General features: G+C 40.0%; 1 protein-coding gene across 1 annotated transcript in view; it reads left to right on the forward strand.

The window, feature by feature from the left end:
* The window catches only part of rgs6 (regulator of G protein signaling 6), a 253,489-nt gene that overhangs the window by 184,535 nt on the left and 44,539 nt on the right, over positions 1-24,415 (forward strand). The window contains 2 exon segments of the mRNA XM_061886160.1: positions 4,706-4,756; positions 5,926-6,032. Of these exon segments, the coding sequence (XP_061742144.1) occupies positions 4,706-4,756; positions 5,926-6,032 (158 nt within the window).

The following is a 24,415-nucleotide window of genomic DNA, read 5'->3' on the forward strand; positions in this document are numbered from 1 at the left end:
CAATTATATATTAAATATTACTCAAATCTCATCCACCGTAATAAAAACAATCATAAATTTTTGTTTAGTACGGTAGCATCGCTAACCCAACAAGGGACTCCTTCCAGTAGCTCCACCCACTCAGCTGATGACTTTATGCAATTCTTTAGTAAGAAAATTGAAGTCATTAGAAAGGAGATTAAAGACAATGCGTCCCAGCTACAACGGGGTTCTATTAACACTGATACGATGGTATATACGGCGGATACTGCCCTCCAAAATAGTTTCTCTCGTTTTGAGGAAATAACATTAGAGGAATTGTTACAACGTGTAAATGGAATAAAACAAACAACATGTTTACTTGACCCTCTTCCTGGGAAACTGATCAAGGAGCTCTTTGTATTATTAGGTCCATCAGTGCTAAATATTATAAACTTATCACTTTCCTCGGGCACTGTTCCCCTAGCATTCAAAAAAGCGGTTATTCATCCTCTTCTTAAAAGACCTAACCTCGATCCTGACCTCATGGTAAACTACCGACCGGTGTCTCACCTTCCATTTATTTCAAAAATCTTCGAAAAAATTGTTGCGGAGCAGTTAAATGAACACTTAGCGTCTAACAATCCATGTGAAACCTTTCAATCCGGTTTCAGGGCAAATCACTCTACGGAGACAGCCCTCGCAAAAATGACTAATCTATTGCTAACGATGGATTCTTACGCGTCATCTATGTTGCTGCTCCTCGATCTTAGCGCTGCTTTCGATACCGTCGATCATAATATTTTATTAGAACGTATCAAAACACGAATTGGTATGTCAGACTTAGCCCGGTCTTGGTTTAACTCTTATCTTACTGATAGGATCCAGTGTGTCTCCCATAACAATGTGACCTCGGACTACGTTAAGGTAACGTGTGGAGTTCCCCAGGGTTCGGTCCTTAGCCCTGCACTCTTCAGCATCTACATGCTGCCGCTAGGTGACATCATACGCAAATACGGTGTTAGCTTTCACTGTTATGCTGATGACACCCAACTCTACATGCCCCTAAAGCTGACCAACACGCCGGATTGTAGTCAGCTGGAGGCGTGTCTTAATGAAATTAAACAATGGATGTCCGCTAACTTTTTGCAACTCAACGCCAAAAAAACGGAAATGCTGATTATCGGTCCTGCTAGACACCGACCTCTATTTAATAATACAACTCTAACATTTGACAACCAAACAATTAAACAAGGCGACACGGTAAAGAATCTGGGTATTATCTTCGACCCAACTCTCTCCATTGAGGCACACATTAAAAGCGTTACTAAAACGGCCTTCTTTCATCTCCGTAATATCGCTAAAATTCGCTCCATTCTGTCCACTAAAGACGCCGAGATCATTATCCATGCGTATGTTACGTCTCGCCTCGACTACTGTAACGTATTATTTTCGGGTCTCCCCATGTCTAGCATTAAAAGATTACAGTTGGTACAAAATGCGGCTGCTAGACTTTTGACAAGAACAAGAACGTTTGATCACATTACTCCTGTACTGGCTCACCTGCACTGGCTTCCTGTGCACTTAAGATGTGACTTTAAGGTTTTACTACTTACGTATAAAATACTACACGGTCTAGCTCCATCCTATCTTGACGATTGTATTGTACCATATGTCCCGGCAAGAAATCTGCGTTCAAAGGACTCTGGCTTATTAGTGATTCCCAAAGCCCAAAAAAAGTCTGCGGGCTATAGAGCTTTTTCATTTCGGGCTCCAGTACTCTGGAATGCCCTCCCGGTAAAAGTTCGAGATGCCACCACAGTAGAAGCATTTAAGTCTCACCTTAAAACTCATTTGTATACTCTAGCCTTTAAATAGACTCCCTTTTTAGACCAGTTGATCTGCCGTTTCTTTTCTTTTTCTCCTATGTCCCACTCTCCCTTGTCCGATCCGGTGGCCATGTACTGCTTGCCTGTGTATCGGCTGGGGACATCTCTGCGCTGCTGATCCGCCTCCGCTTGGGATGGTTTCCTGCTGGCTCCGCTGTGAACGGGACTCTCGCTGCTGTGGTGGATCCGCTTTGGACTGGACTCTCGCGACTGTGTTGGATCCATTATGGATTGAACTCTCACAGTATCATGTTAGACCCGCTCGACATCCATTGCTTTCCTCCTCTCCAAGGTTCTCATAGTCATCATTGTCACCGACGTCCCACTGTGTGTGAGTTTTCCTTGCCCTTATGTGGGCCTACCCAGGATGTCATAGTGGGTTGTGCAGCCCTTTGAGACACTAGTGATTTAGGGCTATATAAGTAAACATTGACTGATTTCCCAACTCATATGGAAACGGGGTTTGTAGATAACATTTTGGAGACTGAGCTTCCTGTTTCCTGGCTCTCATTACTCTCCCATGATTAGGGGTGTTGTTGTTGGAAAAACAAACCTTGTGCTGAGTCTATGAAATGAATTTCCCCTGTTTGCTTAAAATGAGCAAAATACATAAATATTACATGATATGAATATTACAACATTACATGTATACTTAAAGAGTGTAGGTGTAAAACATCGATTAAAGTTTTTTAGAGGGCCTTTTGGGTGGAATAAAGGGAATCACCTTTAGTCCATTGTTAGTTGACTTTTACCAGCATTTATTTACCAGTTAGAATGCATTAAAAAGGAATAAGTGTGTTCCTTTCTCACATAACCATTGTGAATGACAGGCATTTTTTTTTAATTTAATGTGCAGTTCCCTTTAACTTTTGAGTTCACATTTTGTAACTGATGGGTTTAAATGAAAGAGAAATTTGTAACATTTTCACAAAAGCCCGGACCGTTTGGCCCATAAAGTTGCCCGCTATACCCCATCATATTTATGCAGAATTCATAGGGCTGAGTCGTCACTAACCCATAGGCCCAGTCTGTTCCTGGCAAACTAGGGCTTAATGTATTCCAGTACATCCGGGCCTTTATTCTATCCATCCATCCATCCATATTCTTCCGCTTATCCGAGGTCGGGTCGCGGGGGCAGCAGCCTAAGCAGGGAAGCCCAGACTTCCCTCTCCCCAGCCACTTCGTCTAGCTCTTCCCGACCAGATGCCCGAACCACCTCATCTGGCTCCTCTCGATGTGAAGGAGCAGCGGCTTTACTTTGAGTTCCTCCCGGATGGCAGAGCTTCTCACCCTATCTCTAAGGGAGAGCCCCGCCACACGGCGGAGGAAACTCATTTCGGCCGCTTGTACCCTTGATCTTATCCTTTCGGTCATGACCCAAAGCTCATGACCATAGGTGAGGATGGGAACGTAGATCGACCGGTAAATTTAGAGCTTTGCCTTCCGGCTCAGCTCCTTCTTCACCACAACAGATCGGTACAACGTCCGCATTACTGAAGACGCCGCACCGATCTGCCTGTCGATCTCACGATCCACTCTTCCCCCCCTTGTGAACAAGACTCCTAAGTACTTGAACTCCTCCACTTGGGGCAGGGTCTCCTCCCCAACCCGGAGATGGCACTCCACCCTTTTCCGGGAGAGAACCATGGACTCGGATTTGGAGGTGCTGATTCTCATTCCGGTCGCTTCACACTCGGCTGCGAACCGATCCAGTGAGAGCTGAAGATCCCGGCCGGATGAAGCCATCAAGACCACATCGTCTGCAAAAAGCAGAGACCTAATCCCGTGGCCACCAAACCGGAACCCCTCAATGCCTTGACTGCGCCTAGAAATTCTGTCCATAAAAGTTATGAACAGAATCGGTGACAAAGGGCAGCCTTGGCGGAGTCCAACCCTCACTGGAAACGTGTCCGACTTACTGCCAGCAATGCGGACCGAGCTCTGACACTGATCATACAGGGAGCGGACTGCCACAATAAGACAGTCCGATACCCCATACTCTCTGAGCACTCCCCACAGGACTTCCCGAGGGACACGGTCGAATGCCTTCTCCAAGTCCACAAAGCACATGTAGACTGGTTGGGCAAACTCCCATGCACCCTCGAGAACCCTGCCGAGAGTATAGAGCTGGTCCACAGTTCCACGACCAGGACGAAAACCACACCTTTATTCTATAGTCTGTTAATTTTACAACCATTTGGCTGATCTCTATTGAACATAAAATGTTTGGCACTAAAAACAGCTCCACCTGGTGGAGCACTCCACCCTTTCTACCCCTGGATTCAAGCGAGCTGTGTGGAAAATGTTCCCAAGTGTCGCAGTAAATCAAACATTTAATAGTAAAGCATAAAAACATTGTTCAGGGAAAGAGGATGTGGTAAGTTGGGAGTGATGCCGACCGCCTCCTCTGGCAGCTGTAGTGGCACCAAGCGATAACGCTTAATCAATAGATTAGAGCAGCAGTGGGAGGCTGTGACACCCCGCCAACAAATGATTGAAAGGACCAAAATCCATTAACATTCTTTTTTTTCCCCGCTCCTTGCGCTTATGCAAATACATTAGCCTAATAAGCAGGGCATATCAGTAAAGGATTTATGTGCTCCGAAGAACAGCACAAACCTTTTTTCAATGGGAGCCCAAGGCGAGGAACGTAATAAATGAGAGAGTTTAACTGCGGCTTCCCCTGGGAACACAAATGGGAGGTATCAAGTGCATGTGCGCTAGATTGGTGACACATGAAATAATAATTGGCATCAGGTGTTGCACGCGTGTCCTTCTTCAGCTCAAGTGGCTTTAGACAAAACTCTGTACTATTCTGCATTGCTATAATACATGCGTGTTTGTGTGATGTGTCTCAGGTACGGACATTGTTCAATGGATGATGAAGACCCTGGCCATCGAAGACCCAGGTATGTTCCCAGAAAGGATGAACAATGTTTGCTGCACAGTAGTTGGCATTATTGTTGTTTGGTAAAAAAAAATAATTGTCTGTATTGCAGTACTGGGTTGTTAGGGACGCACAAAGAAATAGATTCCCATCCGAAATATGATTCTTAATCATCCGATTCAAAATCGAATCATAATTGAATAAACATGTGTTTTTAAAAAAGTTATACATTATGTTTGTATGTATGTATTGATAAAAAAAAAAAAAAAAAAAAAATGTTGGCCTATTTTTCAGGAAATTGATTCGGTTTAGAATCAGGATGAATAAGAATCTCAAGTCGGATGTAAAAAAAAGAAAAAAAAAGTTTATTTATATAATATATATACATCCATCAATCCATCCATTTTCTACCGCTTGTCCCTTTTGGGGTTGCCGGGGGTGTATATTTATATATATTATATTTATTTTTTGGTTTTTATAATTTGTTTTTAAAAATATTTTTTTAGGCTACCTCCATGCAGACAGCGCAGTTTTTATCCCGTAACCTGTTTTTAAAAGGTTTTCTTATAAGTACTATACCTAATAATACATAGCAAGAATCGGTTTAAATCAAGAATTGTGTTGAATCAAGAATCTATTCTGAATTGAATTGTCACCCCAGGAATTGGAATCAGATCGAATTGTTAGGTGCCGAAAGATTCACACCACGTGTCTGTATAGAGAAAATCTTACTCTATATTTGAAAGGATACAATAGGGAAGGGATTCATGTGGCCCATTCTTGTGGGGGTGGCTCCCACGTGAGAGTCTGCTGAAAATGAAGGAAAGCACCACTCTACATAACAACTGACGCTGTGGTCAAAGTTGGAATTGCCACAAAATTCATTTTAAGATATTTAACACTCTACTGTCATCTGCCGGGTAAAAGAATAGTGCACCCCCCAATTCGTCATGTTTCATGTGTCAGGGGAGACGCGATGAATGGGGCAATATGAATCCCCTTCCTACTGTAGAACAGCTTACCCAAGGATAAACTTGTTAGTAGCTGACTGACCACCAACTTTTTCCCTTGAATGTTTTTACTTTGCTTTAATTATATGGCTTTTATTCCTGCAAACATCCCAGTTGAGCGCATTACAGCTAATATTTTTAGAAAGGGCCTGTCATGGAACATGTTTTCTTTTCCCCCCAGCTGAGGCCATGCACATTGGGAGTCTCATTGCAGCTCAAGGCTACTTCTTTCCCATCTCTGATCATGTCCTCTCCCTGAAGGACGACGGCACTTTCTATCGTTTCCAGGTGAGCACAAGCAGTTATTACTTTGAAGTACAGGTTAATTTAATTCGAAGCAAAAATTGAATGACCAGACTTGGAGAATTTTCATTCAGTCATAATTTTCATAATTTTGTAGAAAAAAAAACATAACTGACTAGACCAAAAAAAATTAAGTATTTTAAATGACAACTTTATGACTTTAAAAAGCACTAAAACAAATCAGGAATATAAACTGTGTAGTCAGTAACAGTTTATTTTTTTGTATCAGAGTGAAAAAAATATGTAGATATTTTCATTTCCACAGCAAACCTCTGCACCAGATTAAATCTGTTCATTAGTCTGCCGTTATAAAGGAATGTTTATACCGTTGAGAGCTGTTGCACTAGTTGGATTGACATGAATCACGAAAGATGTCAATTGAAACAAAGTAAATGATTATCAAAGTTCTTTAAGAAGATAAATTGTCACTCAATGTTGCGAAAGACATTGATTGTTCACAGTCAGCTATGTGTAAAATCTGGACCAAGTACAAACAACATAGGAAGGTAGTAAAAGGCAAGCATACTGGTAGACCAAGGACAACAACATATCGTTTAGACAGAAAACAAGGTGGCACATTTAATGGTCAAGACATAACACTCAAAGTAATATATTGGAAACAGAAAATGCACAGCAAAATGAACGAAGAACAAACTGGCGGAAATTGAAATCACTGCCTGTGATTGCATTGTAAAAAAGCGCTTCAAGGAAATGGATTTCAATGCAGAAAAACTAAGTGAAAGCTGTCATTAATACCTATACAGAAAAAAACAACATTCTATTGGGCTAAGGAAAAGCCACGGTGGACTATCAATCATTGGATGAAAGTCATATTCAGGGATGAATCGTCAATATGCATTGGAACTTTTGTTTGGTGTCGTTCCAATAAGATTTATAAAGACGGCGACCTGAAGAAAACATGCACATTTCCACAGTCATTGATGATATGCTGCCGCATGTCATGTAACGGCACTGGGGACATGGCTGCCATTACATCAGTTTACATCAATGGAAAGAATGTTTGGGGGTGATGACATTTTTAAGATAATGCATCTTGCAATAGAGAAAAAAAAGTGTAAAACCGTTCTTTAAAGAAAGATACACAAGGTCGATGTCAAGGACTGAAAATAGTCTGTCTCTCAATCCAATTGAAAATGTGTGGTGGAAATTGAAGAAAATGGTCCGTGGCAAGACTCCAACCTGCTGAGCTGATCTGACAACAGCAATCAGAGAAAGTTGGAGCAAGACTGATGAAGAGTTGTTTGTCACTTGTTAAGTCCATGCCTCACAAACTGCAATCTGTTTTCCAATCCAATCCAATCCACTTTATTTATATAGCACAATTTAAAAAACAATAAAAGTTTCACAAAGTGCTGCACAGTAGTTAAAATACACATTTAAAAGCAGGTTAAAATTAAAGATAGGCAGGAGTGTCCAAAAAAGGGCCCACGGCTATTTTTGAACAGCTTGCGGCACATTCTAAAATAAAAATAATTAAAAAAAACGAATTTAAAAAATCTCATAAAAAAAGTGGAATATCAATCAATCAATGTTTACTTATATAGCCCTAAATCACTAGTGTCTCAAAGGGCTGCACAAACCACTACGACATCCTCGGTAGGCCCACATAAGGGCAAGGAAAACTCACACCCAGTGGGACATCGGTGACAATAAAGACCCAGTGGGACATCGGTGACAATAAAGACCCAGTGGGACATCGGTGACAATAAAGACCCAGTGGGACGTCGGTGACAATGATGACTATGAGAACATGATACTGTGATACTGATGACTATGAGAACATATGAGAACATGATACTGTGAAAGATCAATCCGTAATGGATCCAACACAGTCGCGAGAGTCCAGTCCAAAGCGGATCCAACACAGCAGCGAGAGTCCCGTTCACAGCGGAGCCAGCAGGAAACCATCCTAAGCGGAGGCTGATCAGCAGCGCAGAGATGTCCCCAGCCGATACACAGGCGAGCAGTACATGGCCACCGGATCGGACCGGACTCCATCCACAAAGGAGAGTGGGACATAGAAGAAAAAGAAAAGAAACGGCAGATCAACTGGTCTAAAAAGGGAGTCTATTTAAAGGCTAGAGTATACAAATGAGTTTTAAGGTGAGACTTAAATGCTTCTACTGAGGTAGCATCTCGAACTGTTACCGGGAGGGCATTCCAGAGTACTGGAGCCCGAAATGAAAAAGCTCTACAGCCCGCAGACTTTTTTTGGGCTTTGGGGATCACTAATAAGCCGGAGTCCTTTGAACGCAGATTTCTTGCCGGGACATATGGTACAATACAATCGGCAAGATAGGATGGAGCTAGACCGTGTAGTATTTTATACGTAAGTAGTAAAACCTTAAAGTCACATCTTAAGTGCACAGGAAGCCAGTGCAGGTGAGCCAGTACAGGCGTAATGTGATCAAACTTTCTTGTTCTTGTCAAAAGTCTAGCAGCCGCATTTTGTACCAACTGTAATCTTTTAATGCTAGACATGGGGAGACCCGAAAATAATACATAACAGTAGTCGAGGCGAGACGTAACAAACGCATGGATAATGATCTCAGCGTCTTTAGTGGACAGAATGGAGCGAATTTTAGCGATATTGCGGAGATGAAAGAAGGCCGTTTTAGTAACGCTTTTAATGTGTGCCTCAAAGGAGAGAGTTGGGTCGAAGATAATACCCAGATTCTTTACCGTGTCGCCTTGTTTAATTGTTTGGTTGTCAAATGTTAGAGTTGTATTATTAAATAGAGTTCGGTGTCTAGCAGGACCGATAATCAGCATTTCCGTTTTTTTGGCGTTGAGTTGCAAAAAGTTAGCGGACATCCATTGTTTAATTTCATTAAGACACGCCTCCAGCTGACTACAATCCGGCATGTTGGTCAGCTTTAGGGGCATGTAGAGTTGGGTGTCATCAGCATAACAGTGAAAGCTAACACCGTATTTGCGTATGATGTCACATAGCGGCAGCATGTAGATGCTGAAGAGTGCAGGGCCAAGGACCGAACCCTGGGGAACTCCACACGTTACCTTAACGTAGTCCGAGGTCACATTGTTATGGGAGACACACTGCATCCTATCAGTAAGATAAGAGTTAAACCAAGACAGGGCTAAGTCTGACATACCAATTCGTGTTTTGATACGTTCTAATAAAATATTATGATCGACAGTATCGAAAGCAGCGCTAAGATCGAGGAGCAGCAACATAGATGACGCATCAGAATCCATCGTTAGCAATAGATCATTAGTCATTTTTGCGAGGGCTGTCTCCGTCGAGTGATTTGCCCTGAAACCGGATTGAAAGGTTTCACATAGATTGTTAGACGCTAAGTGTTCATTTAACTGCTCCGCAACAATTTTTTCGAGGATTTTTGAAATAAAGGGAAGGTGAGACACCGGTCGGTAGTTTACCATGAGGTCAGGATCGAGGTTAGGTCTTTTAAGAAGAGGATGAATAACCGCTTTTTTGAATGCTAGGGGAACAGTGCCCGAGGAAAGTGATAAGTTTATAATATTTAGCACTGATGGACCTAATAATACAACGAGCTCCTTGATCAGCTTCCCAGGAAGTGGGTCAAGTAAACATGTTGTTTGTTTTATTCCATTTACACGTTGTAACAATTCCTCTAATGTTATTTCCTCAAAACGAGAGAAACTATTTTGGAGGGCAGTATCCGCCGTATATACCATCGTATCAGTGTTAATAGAACCCCGTTGTAGCTGGGACGCATTGTCTTTAATCTCCTTTCTAATGACTTCAATTTTCTTACTAAAGAATTGCATAAAGTCATCAGCTGAGTGGGTGGAGCTACTGGAAGGAGTCCCTTGTTGGGTTAGCGATGCTACCGTACTAAACAAAAATTTAGGATCGTTTTTATTACGGTGGATGAGATTTGAGTAATAATTAGCTTTAGCTAAGGTAAGCATGCGTTTATAAGTTATTAAACCATCACTCCATGCTTGATGGTGCACCTCAAGTTTAGTCTTGCGCCATTTGCGTTCCAGCTTTCTGCATAATAATTTCTGAGCTCTAGTTTCTTCTGTAAACCACGGGGTGCGCTTTTTTGGAGCCTTTTTTAACTTTAGCGGTGCTATGTTATCAATGGTTTCGCGCAGGGCGTCGTTAAAGTTGTTAGTGAGGTTATCAATAGAGCCCACATACTTTGGGAATGGTGCCATTACCGAGGGCAGTAGGTCAGCAAGAGTTGTCGTTGTGGCCGTATTAATGTTGCGGCTGCTATAGCAGTTATTATTATTATTAGTTTGACGAACATGCGTCTGAACCTCGAATTTTATAAGGTAATGATCGGACAATACTTTAGTATACGGGAGTATCGTAACTTTGGAAGCGGAGATACCCCTGACAAGCACTAGGTCTATCGTATTACCGTTGCGATGCGTGGGTTAATTTATTATAAAAAACAAAACAGGTGAAATCTAATGAGAAATGTTGCAATCCCGACTCTAATAACACAAAACTGCCCTGCAGGCTGTTTTATTCTTTAAGTTATTATTCAAAACATAATCGTGAATAAAAGTCAATGTTAAACAAACAATTTAAGAAAACAAAGAATGTAAAGAAAATAACAAAACTTCTAATTGATGGATGGATCTGAAGTTGATCTAAAGTTCAAAGTTAAAAAAAAAAAAGGTATGACCTATTTGAGCCCTTTATATATCCCAGAGAATCATAGTGGGATTTTAAAAAACTGTCATTGCTCAAAAAGTAACAATGAATTAAAATCAATGGTGCTATGAAATATTGACCTATTTTAGGCTCCAATTATTTCACTTTAAATGTTTCGGGGGAGAAAATATTGCATTTTTTGTTTTAAAAAATATAAGTTAATTGAACTTTGGACCCTGGTCTAGCATACGAAACATTTACTTTCAAAAGCAAAAAAATAAACACATAAAAGAAAAAAAAATAGACTAAGATCACACATCTCTCATGCGGTTTTTAACGACAAGGAGTTAAAAATATGTTTTAAAACTTGACTTAAAGCTCATCAAAAAGGGAGACATCTGAATAACAAGAAAGCAATCGTTCGAAAATTTTGGAGCCATAGCCGAAAATGCACGACCCCCTCTCTATTTTAATCGGGTTTTTGAGACAACTTCAGTAAATTGTTTGAACAGTACCTAAAGTGGATCATATTAGTACTTTGACTTATTTGCTTAATCTATTCTATAATTTAGTTCCACGTGCAGATATACTGAAGGTTTCAAGGGTTGTATGTGCATACAAATGTTTTAAAAACAAATTTTCCCAAAGGTTATATTTCTCTTTTATTTAGAATTATTGTACATTCTTGGGTAGCAAGATACAGTTTGCTTTGTGCATCATTTTAGCTGTTTGCAAACGCAATATATTTGATCCAGTAAATACAGGGTTTGTATATTCTCCATACATACTGTGACGTTGGCTATTATTCTAACTGTTCTTTTTTGTAAGTGAATGAATAGTACTTGCAGTTCTTTCTCCGTATTTCTGCATAGCGGTGTATTTTACTGTTTTGTTTTTTTTTGTTTTTTTTTTCTGATTCCATGATATTTTCTTCAGCATTTAGTGATTCTACAATTGCCACTTTTCTTGATCCAAACATGAAACTGTTACTGACCACCACATTTATATTCTTGATTTATTTTCGTATTTCTTAAAGCCAGAAAGTTGCCATTTGAAATGACCATAGTTTTGCGTAATTTCTGTTATCTGTTTTGTTTTATACAAAATTAAAAATTCAATGAACATTCTCCAAAACCTGGTGACTGCATCATTTTTTTCCAGGCGTTAAAGTCCACACCTTTTTGGAGGTTTTCCGCCAAGCATGAATTGTTAATCTGAAGTTGACATTATTGTGATATAGTGCTTACATAACTGTGTGGAAGCACAGGAGGAAAGCGGATAGTGGCCGAAGTACAAACTTGATATTAATTTGTCATAATTAGAAGTAGGGGTGGGGCATTTCTTTTTACAATGTGGTACGTTTTTGTTTTTTTGAAAGTAAGGTGGGCATCCCCTTTCTTCAGTGACTTTACATTCTCCATGTAGCCAAGATGTAGACTTATTACCGTTGTATTTGTGCCTCATTCCTGTGAGAATCCTGCATGTGACTGAAGCCTTAAGGCAGGGGTGTCCGAACTTTTTGCCTGGGGAGCTGCATTGGGCTTAAAAAATTTAGCCGGTGGCTGAAAGCCGACTGCATGCAAAGTAAATATACTGTGTGCATATGTGTGTGTGTATACGTGTGTATACGTATATATATATATATATATAATGGATATGTTGTTAATCACTATAATTGGTTATATGTTCAACTCCTACCTTGTTTACTTCTGTGACAACCTGCTTATTTTTTTAATCAATCAGAAATATCCAGGAGCTAAAGTACGCCAAACATGGATTGGTGTGGAATGTTTTGCATTTTTCTTATCATCTTTGTAATTGATTTAAATGGGTATAATTTAGATTAAATTTTTTTTTTTTTTGGTTGATTTAAAGTTTTTTTGTAATATCCACAACGTTCAATGAGCAGGTTATGTTGTGACCATGTTTGTGCTGTTTTTTTTTTTTTGTTTTTTTTTCTGCACCATGATCAGGGAAGGTTGTATGAATTGGCTCAAATAAATGCATGTGCTGTGTTTCCTTAAAAGTAAAATTAATGGTTGAAATACTGTCAATGGCAACCCGATGGTGACAAAATGGTAGCTATCAGACCACTGGTAATTTGTATTTGATATAAATACACTGAATATATTGTTTCTTGTACTCGTGCCGTAGTATGGACACACATGCGGTAAGGAGTGGCACTATCCAGAATTAGCCACAGTGTGCTCAAACAACCACTATGTAGCATTTGTGAGCAGATCATATTGTATCATCTCCTTTTCTTTTAGACTTATAGGTCGGTAGTGCATTCTTAATGCTTTCTTTACTGTTGTTACTTAAATTACATATGGATAAACAATGACAAACTATTCTTATTTTGCCATATAATATGTTACCTACTGTTTAGTTGCTCAAGTAACCTCACCATTATCCCGCCGGCCACCTTTATTAAATAGTCATAGGCTAGTCATAGGGACGGCGTGGCGCAGGGGGAGAGTGGCCGTGCGCAACCCGAGGGCCCCTGGTTCAAATCCCACCTAGTACCAACCTCGTCACGTCCGTTGTGTCCTGAGCAAGACACTTCACCCTTGCTCCTGATGGGTGCCGGTTGGCGCCTTGCATGGCAGCTCCCTCCATCAGTGTGTGAATGTGTGTGTGTGTGAATGGGTAAATGTGGAAGTAGTGTCAAAGCGCTTTGAGTACCTTGAAGGTAGAAAAGCGCTATACAAGTACAACCCATTTATCATTTATTTTATCATTTAATGTACAATAGTCATATTGCGTTCATTTCATATTTAGGATTTCAGTGTAGTATAGATTATATACATCACTAAATGCCATATGTAATCAGTTGACTGGGTATATCCGATCCATTTACTGTCAAATTATATTATTATATAGTGAATTGTGTCGCATGAGCCATGAGGTGTAAATCCAATAAACATGTTATTGTAAGGCCCCTAATATACCTGCTAACGATGAAGATTACCTTCTCCGTCATGGAGTCACACCCCCATCTTGATCTCGGAGATGAAATGCAATGTCCACCATCTAGAGCACCCTCAGATCTATGTGACCTTATTAAAAATGAATGATGATCTAATAAAATATTTATCAAGCGAACGAGGGAACGAGGAAAGCGGCTTTAGATGAGAGATAAACTAGTTGGTGGTTACCAAATGCTTTCTAGACATGTTGTAGTACTGTAGTAGTCGTAATAGTAGTAGTAGAGTAGTGCAGTGGTTTTTGATTATTTTCTCTGACGCTCCCCTTCAGAAACATACATTTTTCTCTCCCCTCCTGGGGATTTAAATATTATTCTGAACCGGACTTTATTATTTATCAATACAAACCACTGAATGAGTTGATAGCCCAAGCATTCTGCATACCACCAAGCCAATAATTAAAATAGACAACGGGAAACGCAAAGGTGGCCAGTTAACGCAGGTAGGCGGCCATTTTAAATTTGCGTCCCTCTTCCTTTTTTGGTCACTATGTGTACATGTGTATTTTCTAGTGTGTGTGATTAGGGAATAGAACTGGCAATGTAGTTATTAGAGGGTTAGGACTGTAAGATGTTGTTGAAAGAGGACTTTCTGCAAAACCGAATTGTCTAACCTATTGGCACCAGCTGTTGTGTATCTGGGGTCTGCACAAGTCCCGAACATTTGAAATCAAACAGTGGAGGCACGGCAAATATATTTATAAAGTAATCTTGCTTTCCTTCATACTTCTTCCAAAGGAAGTGCTTAGTGGGATCACGTCATTGTAGTCCGACGTTGTCGTCAAGTTCATTTTTTCATCTGTCGTCATGTTGTGGGGCAGACTGGCTCTACATGCACATGCATCCTCCGCTGTTGCCATTTCTAAAATAAAGGAGCGTATAGTTTGACTTTATATCTGTCAGTAGAATAGCTATGGTAGCGCTAAAAACTACAACTAAGATGGTGGGGAGAAGATGCTGTCGAAGTGGTGGCACGTAAATAGGGCCGCCCACAAAACGGCGCACCCAGAAGAGACGATCAGAAAACAGCTTGAAGATGGTCTGTAAAACATAATCCATGCAACATTTTGATGAAATAACCACCATTACATGTCATGTAGATCACAAGGAAGTGTTTTAAATGTAGACAAAAAATCATATCACCTTTTTAATAAGTTTCAGAAGTGGCAAGATCCGTTTGGAACAAAAAAAGTGGCCTTTTTTAACACCAACTTGGCCTGTGTCATCATTGATTTATACTTAAGACAGATGTCCCCACCTCCAGCAGCTCTCCCTGCACTGTGGCTTTGTATTGTCTTAATGAACCAGAAATTAAAAATGAAAATCATCTCCACTCTTTTCTCTGCTGGCTCTTCTGTCTCATCCTCTGCATCTGTGTTGTCAATTTTTATCTCTTCTACATCTCCGTCCTCACTGTCCTCAATCTCTCCGGATCTCTCCATTTTCTCCTCAGTAGGGAACATAGCTATTGACTGGCATAAAAGTTGCTAGATGACATCATTGTCTCTATTGCAATTTTGATTACAATGGAAGTTGAATAACGTAGTGAGAAACATACAGTGGGGCAAAAAAGTATTTAGTCAGCCACCGATTGTGCAAGTTCTCCCAGTTAAAATGAAGACAGAGGTCTGTAATTTTCATCATAGGTACACTTCAACTGTGAGAGACAGAATGTGAAAAAAATTCCAGGAATTCACATTGTAGGAATTTTAAAGAATTTATTTGTAAATTATGGTGGAAAATAAGTATTTGGTCAACCATTCAAAGCTCTCACTGATGGAATTAGGTTTTGGCTCAAAATCTCACGATACATGGCCCCATTCATTCTTTCCTTAACACGGATAAATTGACTTGTCCCCTTAGCAGAAAAACAGCCCCAAAGCATGATGTTTCCACCCCCCTGCTTCACAGTAGGTATGGTGTTCTTGGGATGCAACTCAGTATTCTTCTTTCTCCAAACACGACTGGTTGAGTTTACACCAAAAAGTTCTATTTTGGTTTCATCTGACCACATGACATTCTCCCAATCCTCTGCTGTATCATCCATGTATCCATTTTGGTATAAACTCAACTCGTCGTGTTTGGAGGAAGAAGAATACTGAGTTGCATCCCAAGAACACCATACCTACTGTGAAGCAGGGGGGTGGAAACATCATGCTTTGTGGCTGTTTTTCTGCTAAGGGGACAGGACGATTGATCCGTGTTAAGGAAAGAATGAATGGGGCCATGTATCGTGAGATTTTGAGCCAAAACCTCCTTCCATCAGTGAGAGCTTTGAATGGTTGACCAAATACTTATTCTCCACCATAATTTACAAATAAATTCTTTAAAATTCCTACAATGTGAATTCCTGGATTTTCTTATCCCATTCTGTCTCTCACAGTTGAAGTGTACCTATGATGAAAATTACAGACCTCTGTCATCATTTTAAGTGGGAGAACTTGCACAATCGGTGGCTGACTTAATACTTTTTTGCCCCACTGTACAAAGTAAGTTAAAAAAATAAAAATCATGATTAGACTTAGACAAACTTTAATGATCCACAAGGGAAATTGTTCAACACAGTTACAATGATGGAGAGGACAATGCAGGTATAAATAGACTGAATATAGCAATATAAGATATAACATATATGCGAACTTAATATGTGTGCAGTATATCAGATATATTCTATCTATGACATATATACAATATATACCAGTTACCATGTACAATATTACAGTATATGTGGCAGCCCCAGCAAAAAATTGAAAGTAGATCCAGCAGAAAGTAGAATATAGACATTCAAAACAAAGAGAAGTAGCTGACATAGAAGGTGTCAGTTAATAGACGGATATCATCTATTGCTGTATGGGGAGTGATTATACAGCTGGATGGAGTGTGGAATGGAGGAGTTCTTCAATCGCACAGTGCGGGAAGGAAGCTGAAGGAGCCTGTTGGAGTATGAACTCTGCTGTCCCTCAATTGTCTGGTGGAGTAGGTGGGCAGGATTGTCCATGATGGCCAGCAGTTTGTCCAATGTCCTCCTGTCCCCTCACTGACACAAACGCCTCCAACTGCGAGCCAATAGTTTGGCCTGCTTTCCGTATCAGTTTATCAATCCGGTTTGAGTCCCTTTTTTGGTGCTGCTCCCCCAACAAACCACTGCAAAGTGCAGGGCACTGGCCACAACAGACTGATAAAAGATCTCCAACAGCTTGCTGCACACATTAAAGGCCTACTGAAATATGATTTTCTTATTTAAACGGGGATAGCAGATCCATTCTATGTGTCATACTTGATAATTTCTCGATATTGCCATATTTTTGCTGAAAGGATTTAGTAGAGAACATTGACGATAAAGAAAATGAATGTGTGTAATTTCACTAGAATTAAGTTGAGCTTTTAAGGGGGGAAAAGAAGTACAATAAAATATTTACGTGGTATGCTCATAGTACAAATTTCTAGGTCGTAAAAAATACCGTAGCTCTTTGGCATCTAATGATTCCACTTCTGACACCAATTGTCTGAACAACAATGGAGTGCCACAAAATGATGCTGTAAATGTACTACAATTATCAAGGCAACAGAAATGAAAGTGGTAAATAGAGGAAACTTTTTTTTCTTTTTTTAAATTTTTTTAAAGGCCTACTGAAATGAGATTTTGTTATTTAAATGGGGATAGCAGGTCCATTCTATGTGTCATACTTGATCATTTCGCGATATTGCCATATTTTTGCTGAAAGGATTTAGTAGAGAACATCCACGATGAAGTTTGCAACTTTTGGTCGCTAATAAAAAAGCCTTGCCTTTACCGGAAGTAGCAGACGATGTGCGCGTGACGTCACTGGTTGTGGAGCTCCTCACATCTGAACATTGTTTACAATCATGGCCACCAGCAGCGAGAGCGATTTGGACCGAGAAAGCAACAATTTCCCCATTAATTTGACCAAGGAGGAAAGATTTGTGGATGAGGAAAGTGAGAGTGAAGGACTAGAAAAAAAACAAAGACTATACAGTGGGAGCGATTCAGATGTTATTAGACACATTTAGTAGGATAATTCTGGAAAATCCCTCATCTGCTTATTGTGTTATTAGTGTTTTAGTGAGATTATATGGTCGTACCTGTACAACCTGAAGGTCGGCCCCGCACCTTTCTTCAGCACCAGTCGACGGGTGGTGGTGATGCTCATCTCTGCCCTTCGCAAGGGACCATCTTCGAAACACGATCTTTCAAAATGATAGCTGCATAATACACTGTACTTTGTGTGTGTGGTACAATCCAACCGTGTTCGCTTGACCCCTCTGTTCCATAGTAAAGCTTCACCGTCATCTTTTGGGAATGTAAACAATGAAACACCGGCTGTGTTTGTGTTGCTAAAGGCGGCCACAATACACCGCTTTCCACTTACAGCTTTCTTCTTTGACGTCTCCATTAATCATTGAACAAATTGCAAAAGATTCAGCAACACAGATGTCCATAATACTGTTTGATTATGCGATGAAAACAGACAACTTATAGCTGGGAACGGTGCTGAAACAAAATGTCTTCTACAGTGCGTGACGTCACGCGCACGCGTCATCATACCGCAAAGTTTCAGCAGGATACTTTGGCGCGAAATTTAAAATTGCAAGTTAATAAACTAACCCGGCCGTATTGACATGTGTTGCAATCTTAAGATTTCATCATTGATATATAAACTATCAGACCGCGTGGTCGGTGGTAGTGGGTTTCAGTAGGCCTGTAAAGGACCTAAGCTTCCTCAGGAAAAAGAGTCTGCTCATGCCCTTGTAAACAGCATTGCAGTTGTCCTTCCAGTCCAGTCTGCTGTTCAAATGGACTCCCAGGTACTGTACTTATACTGCCCCACTTCATTCAAATTGTAATATAGTTTTCTTTTGTTGATTCTTAGTTTAGTTCTTTGTTTTACATTGTCAAATTTGATCAAAAGACTGAAGGGTTATGATATTCATGAAAGAACGATATATATTGACTGTCTCACTAACATGAACACTTTTTATTATTTGAAGAGCGACAGTAATGAAACATTTACATTTACATCTCACTCTGTAAACCAAGGCAGACACTGCGGCAGCTTTGCACAGAGTGGGTGTGTGTCTCCTCTCTGCTCTGACTGGAATGAAACTTTGTCATTGCACTTAAAAGTACAAAAAAATGTGTTTTTAGTAACTGCTGCCCAGGAGCAGATGTAGCGTTAGGATATCTCCAAAACACCCCCAAAAAGTTGCAAGATTTGACAGTGTCTAGCTTCACCTTAAATAAGTTAACATATTAGCTCGCAGCAACAATTCTACACAAAAATGTGTATTGTCATTAGAATTTACCACTTAATTTGCATGAAAGAAACTACAGTGGTCCCTCGCCACATCGCGCTTCAAATATTGGGGATTGTAAAAAATAAAGCATATTTTACAAATTTTGGACCTGAATTAGGTTTTAAATTAAGTCTTATTTATATTACAGTGCAGCATTTGTCTTATTTTGTATTGTGTTGTGGCCATCGATAAAGAGCATCACCAAGTGGGACTTCTGTTTCCGGGTTTAGGGGGAACAATGCTAACACCACAATAATCATGTCGACCAACTTTTGGCAAAACAACTTTTTCATCTTCAGCTCCTGCCTCATCAATCACACGTTTCCACATTGGTGAGACTTTTGCATGAGCATTGTCAAAAGATGAGATGTACCAGTACCGGTGCGCTACTACTTAATGCTAAAGGGGATTAATTCTGTTGATTCACTTCCTCTTTAACATTATCACCTCCACATGGTATACGTGCGCCTTTAGTGTGAGCAATGTGGAATTACATGCAATGTTAACAACACGAAATGTTAAAGGCCGCCTGAAATGAGATTTTCTTATTCAAACGGGGATAGCAGGTCCATTTTGTGTGTCATACTCGATCATTTCGCGATGTTGCCATATTTTTGCTGAAAGCATTTTGTAGAGAACATCGACGATAAAGTTTGCAACTTTTGGTCGCTAATAAGAGTCTTGCCTTGACCGGAAGTAGCAGACGATGTGCGTGTGACGTCACGGGTTGTAGGGATCCTCACATTGTTTATAATCATAGCCTCCAGCAGCTAGAGCGATTGGGGCAGAGAAAGCGACAATTTCCCCATTAATTCGAGCGAGGATGAAAGGTTTGTGGATGAGGACATTTAGAGTGAAGGACTACAAAAAAAAAAGAAGGCGATTGCAGTGCAAGCGACTCAGATGTCATTAGACACATTTACTAGGGATAATTCTGGAAAATCCCTTATCTTTCTATTATGTTGCTAGTGTTTTAGTGAGATTAAATAGTACCTGAAAGTCAGAGGAGTGTGGCCATGGGTGTGTTGACGCCAGAGTCTCTGAGGGAAGTCACACAGCTGCAAGAGGACGCTGGCACCGCTGATGTCTCCGGTAAGAGCAGACTTATTACCACAATTTTCTCACCGAAAACTTCCGGTTGACATGTAGTCGGGATCCATGTTCACTTGACCGCTCTGATCCATAGTTAAAACTTCAACTTCGGGAATTTTGAACAAGGAAACACCGGATGTTTGTGTGGCTAAAGGCTAAAAGCTTCCCACCTCCATCATTCTACTTTAACTTCTCCATTATTAATTTAACATATTGCAAAAGATTCAGCAACACAGATGTCCAGAGGACTGTGTAATTATGCGATTAAAGCAGACTTCTTATAGCTTGGATCGGGCTGGAAAATAATGTCTGCTACAACCCGAGACGTCAAACGCACGCATCATCATACGCGTCATCATACCGCGACATTTTCAACACGACACTTCGCGTCAAATTTAAAATTGCAATTTAGTAAACTAAAAAGGCCGTATTGGCATGTGTTGCAATGTTGATATTTCATCATTGATATATAAACTATCAGACTGCGTGGTGGGTAGTAGTGGGTTTCAGTAGGCCTTTAACAAGCGCACATGGAAGCCCAGTTCTAATTTAAAGTTACTCAGGATGCGACAAAGTATTTCTACTTAGTCGCCGGATGATCACCATAGCAATGACACTTGGAGAATTCTATGGGCCATGGTCCCCAAAGCTTTTGACTCGGGGGCCACGTTGGGTTACAATATTTTGGCCTGGCTATCTAGCCATCTGTCTGTCTCACTATATACACATATACATATGGCTGGACAGTACAGATGAAAAAATATATGTATATATAATTCTATATATATATATTTTTTTTTTTTCTTGTGATGTCCCGCTAGCCGGTGATGTCATTTCAAGTTTATGGGGCTGTAATTGTTAATAAGCATATTTAGAAGGTCATAAAAACATTTGTATTCTCTACTGTACCGATACAAATATTCGATAAATGATCATGTAATTAGCAATCAATAAAACTATTATGTTGAACTGGTGGAGGAAATATTAGTGGCCGCAATAGTCAGGATATAGATGAATAAAATGAGCTGAGCTAACTTCTGCAATAGCTTAGGTTAAAGGGGAACTGCACTTTTTTTTGCTGCACTTTTTTTGGGGGGGATTTTGAACGTCATTCACAAACATGTGTGACAAGCGCACTTTTTTTTTCTTTTTACGCATTCTCATCTGTAAATAAACGCTAACAATGGAGCCATAGGGAGTGGCTCTATTCTATAAAGTGCTCTAAAAACCTCCATAAACCTCCATTTTTTATATACATGCTGTAAGTAAATATGTAATGTAATAACAGACACATTCATAATAACATGTAATATTTACATATTTTGCTCATTTTAAGTGTGCGTCACAACGTTATAATTTCACAGATGCGTCACAACGTTACCTATTTCCAACAACATGCAGACCTAATGAGAGCCAAAAAGATTATTTTGGGACGAATTATGATCTAGAACCTTATATTTTTTAGCCTGAATATACTGAGGATGAGTTATGTGTTTTAGAAGCTGTGTGCGAAACGAATCCAGCTTTAGTGAAACACCAATTATCCTGTAGCAGTATTGCTAAGTGCTAAACAAGAAATATGAACTACATCAATGTGCTCTCACTGGGATGCCAACTTATGATGCAAAGTTCATATCTTCTCGTTTAGATGAAGAATTAATCATAATCCGAAAGCAAGCGTGTTTTTGTGTCTTTCTAGTCAGGTATAAGTTGAATTTTAAAGTTAGCCAACGTCTTGGTTTATGTCCACAACATTCTACGATACAAGTCAGATGCATGAATTATAATCTACAATTAACTTTCACCAACTCAGAGGCTATGCAGCAGCTCAGTATGTCAATATTAATAGTTGGCTAACTGTGGCACTGCTAAAAATAATTTGTTTGCGTTAGCACATATTATAACAATATCCTTTATACTTTGTTAATATTCAGATCATGAGATGTAAATGGAGTATTGTGCTTTATGGGCACAATAGAGTACTCAAATTAACTGTATTATTATCCACCTCATACTTTTATACATATAAGAATGCATTAGAAAAATGTGTTTTAGTCCTATACAAGAATTGTGAATAAATAAAAATTAAAAAAGTGCAGTTACGCTTCTGAACTCAATTTGTCACATTTAAAACTGCTCATTTGGTGTGATTCTCTGAATTGAAAAAATCTGAGATTTATTGAAATGTGAATTTTTATAGAGCTAACACAGTAACAGTCAACATACTGGTAAGTTTGGTTTCATGCTGTTTTTAGGCATTAAACACCGCACCAGTCCATCCACAGGCCATCCCAAATGCTACGTGTGCTGCGTCATAATTCCTCATCTTTTTAATTCCTGTTATCTTCATTTGCTTCCGGCGCAATTTGTTTCCTTTCAATTCCTGTCACAAACCTCCACCCCTCCTCCTCTGTTCACTTCCTGTGTGCTGCTTCTACTGTGTTGACTAGGCAGCTTGAGCTCTGTCGCCACCTGGCTAAAGACGTGTGTATTGTTCAAGCATTAAAGGGGAACATTATCACCAGACCTATGTAAGCGTCAATTAGGGCTGGGCGATATTTTTATGCCATATTGCGATATACGATATATATTATGATATTTTGCCTTGGCCTTGAATGAACACTTGATGCATATAATCACAGCAGTATGATGATTATATGTGTCTACATTAAAACATTCTTCTTCATACTGCATTAATATATGCTACTTCTAAACTTTAATGCAGAGAGGGAAATCACAACTAAGTCAATCGACCAAAACTGTATTCATTAAATACTCTTCATTCTCTCACAGGTGACTTTTTGAATGAAAGAACAAATTAATAGTGTTGCTACCTTTTTGTAGTAACACTTCTGCTGCATACTTTGCATTGATTGATTGATACTTTTATTAGTAGATTGCACAGTACAGTACATATTCCATACAATTGACCACTAAATGGTAACACCCGAATAGCTTTTACAACTTGTTTAAGTCGGGGTCCACGTTAATCAATTCATGGTACAAATATATACTATCAGCATAATACAGTCATCACACAGGTTAATCATCATAGTATATACATTGAACAGCATATTGCTGTTTTCTGCTGAATATCTTCCCATTTGGAGCCAAACCACCGCCAGATGATGGACCCCCTGCTCTTTTTGTTGGGCATTTATTGTTCTTCCTCCATTTGTGATAAGTTTCACACCATCTCTCTCTCTCTCTGATCGGCGAGAGCTATGACGCTAGACTAGCGAGAGTATGTGACGTTTGTAAGAAGGCGGGCTTGTTTTCCGTATCTGTCGGAATGAGAGACGAGGAGGAGTGAGAAACGCCAATTGTGTGATGCACGCAGCTAAAAGCAACTCGACCTACCTCAGCTAACGTTAGCCAAGCTAACGTTAGCTCCCGGCGAGAGCGTGTGACGCTATATGCGCGACAGTATGTGACGTATGCAAGAAGGCGGGCTTATGTGTGAGAAGGACAGACGAGAAGGAGTGAGACACGCCAGTAATGTAATGCACGCAGCTCAAAGCAACGGTGTGAGAACATATAATCGAATATTACGATATAGTCATTTTCTATATCGCACAGAGACAAACCTGCGATATATCGTATGTATCGATATATCGCCCAGCCCTAGCGTCAATATATACCTTGATGTTGCAGAAAAAAGACCATATGTTTTTTTTAACCGATTTCTGAACTCTAAAAGGGTAAATTGGGCGATTGAAACGCCTTTCAATTGTTCGCTGTCAGAGCAATTACCTTTCACCCGTGACGTCAGAACAGGAAGCAGTCTGCCATTTTCTCAAACAAATTACTCACACCAAGTCAAATCAGCGCTGTTATTTTCCGTTTTTTCGACTGTTTCTCGTACCTTGAGACATCATGCCTTGTCGGTGTGTTGTCGGAGGGTGTAACAACACGAACAGGGACGGATTCAAATTGACTTATGTGGAGTGTGCTAATCAGACATGTCAATGGTCACGGCATGCTAATCGATGATAACATGCTATTTAGGCTAGCTGTATGTACATATTGCATCATTGTGCCTCATTTGTGGCTATATTTGCATCCAGCCTTTCCCTCCACCCACATTTAATGCCAAACAAACACATACCAATCGACGGATTCAAGTTGCACCAATGGTCAAAAGATGCAATCCTTGCTTAGAAGGCGATCGCCGAATTCGTCCTCGTTGCCGTTGTTTGTCGTGATATGGCTCAATAGCTTCAGTTTCTTCTTCAATTTCATTTTCGCTATCTGCCTTCACACTCCAACCATCCGTTTCAATACATGCGTAATCTGTTGAATCGCTTAAGCCGCTGAAATCCGAGTCTGAATCCGAGC

This window comes from Nerophis ophidion, linkage group LG24 (assembly GCF_033978795.1).
Source record: "Nerophis ophidion isolate RoL-2023_Sa linkage group LG24, RoL_Noph_v1.0, whole genome shotgun sequence".
Taxonomy (NCBI): Eukaryota; Metazoa; Chordata; class Actinopteri; order Syngnathiformes; family Syngnathidae; genus Nerophis; species Nerophis ophidion.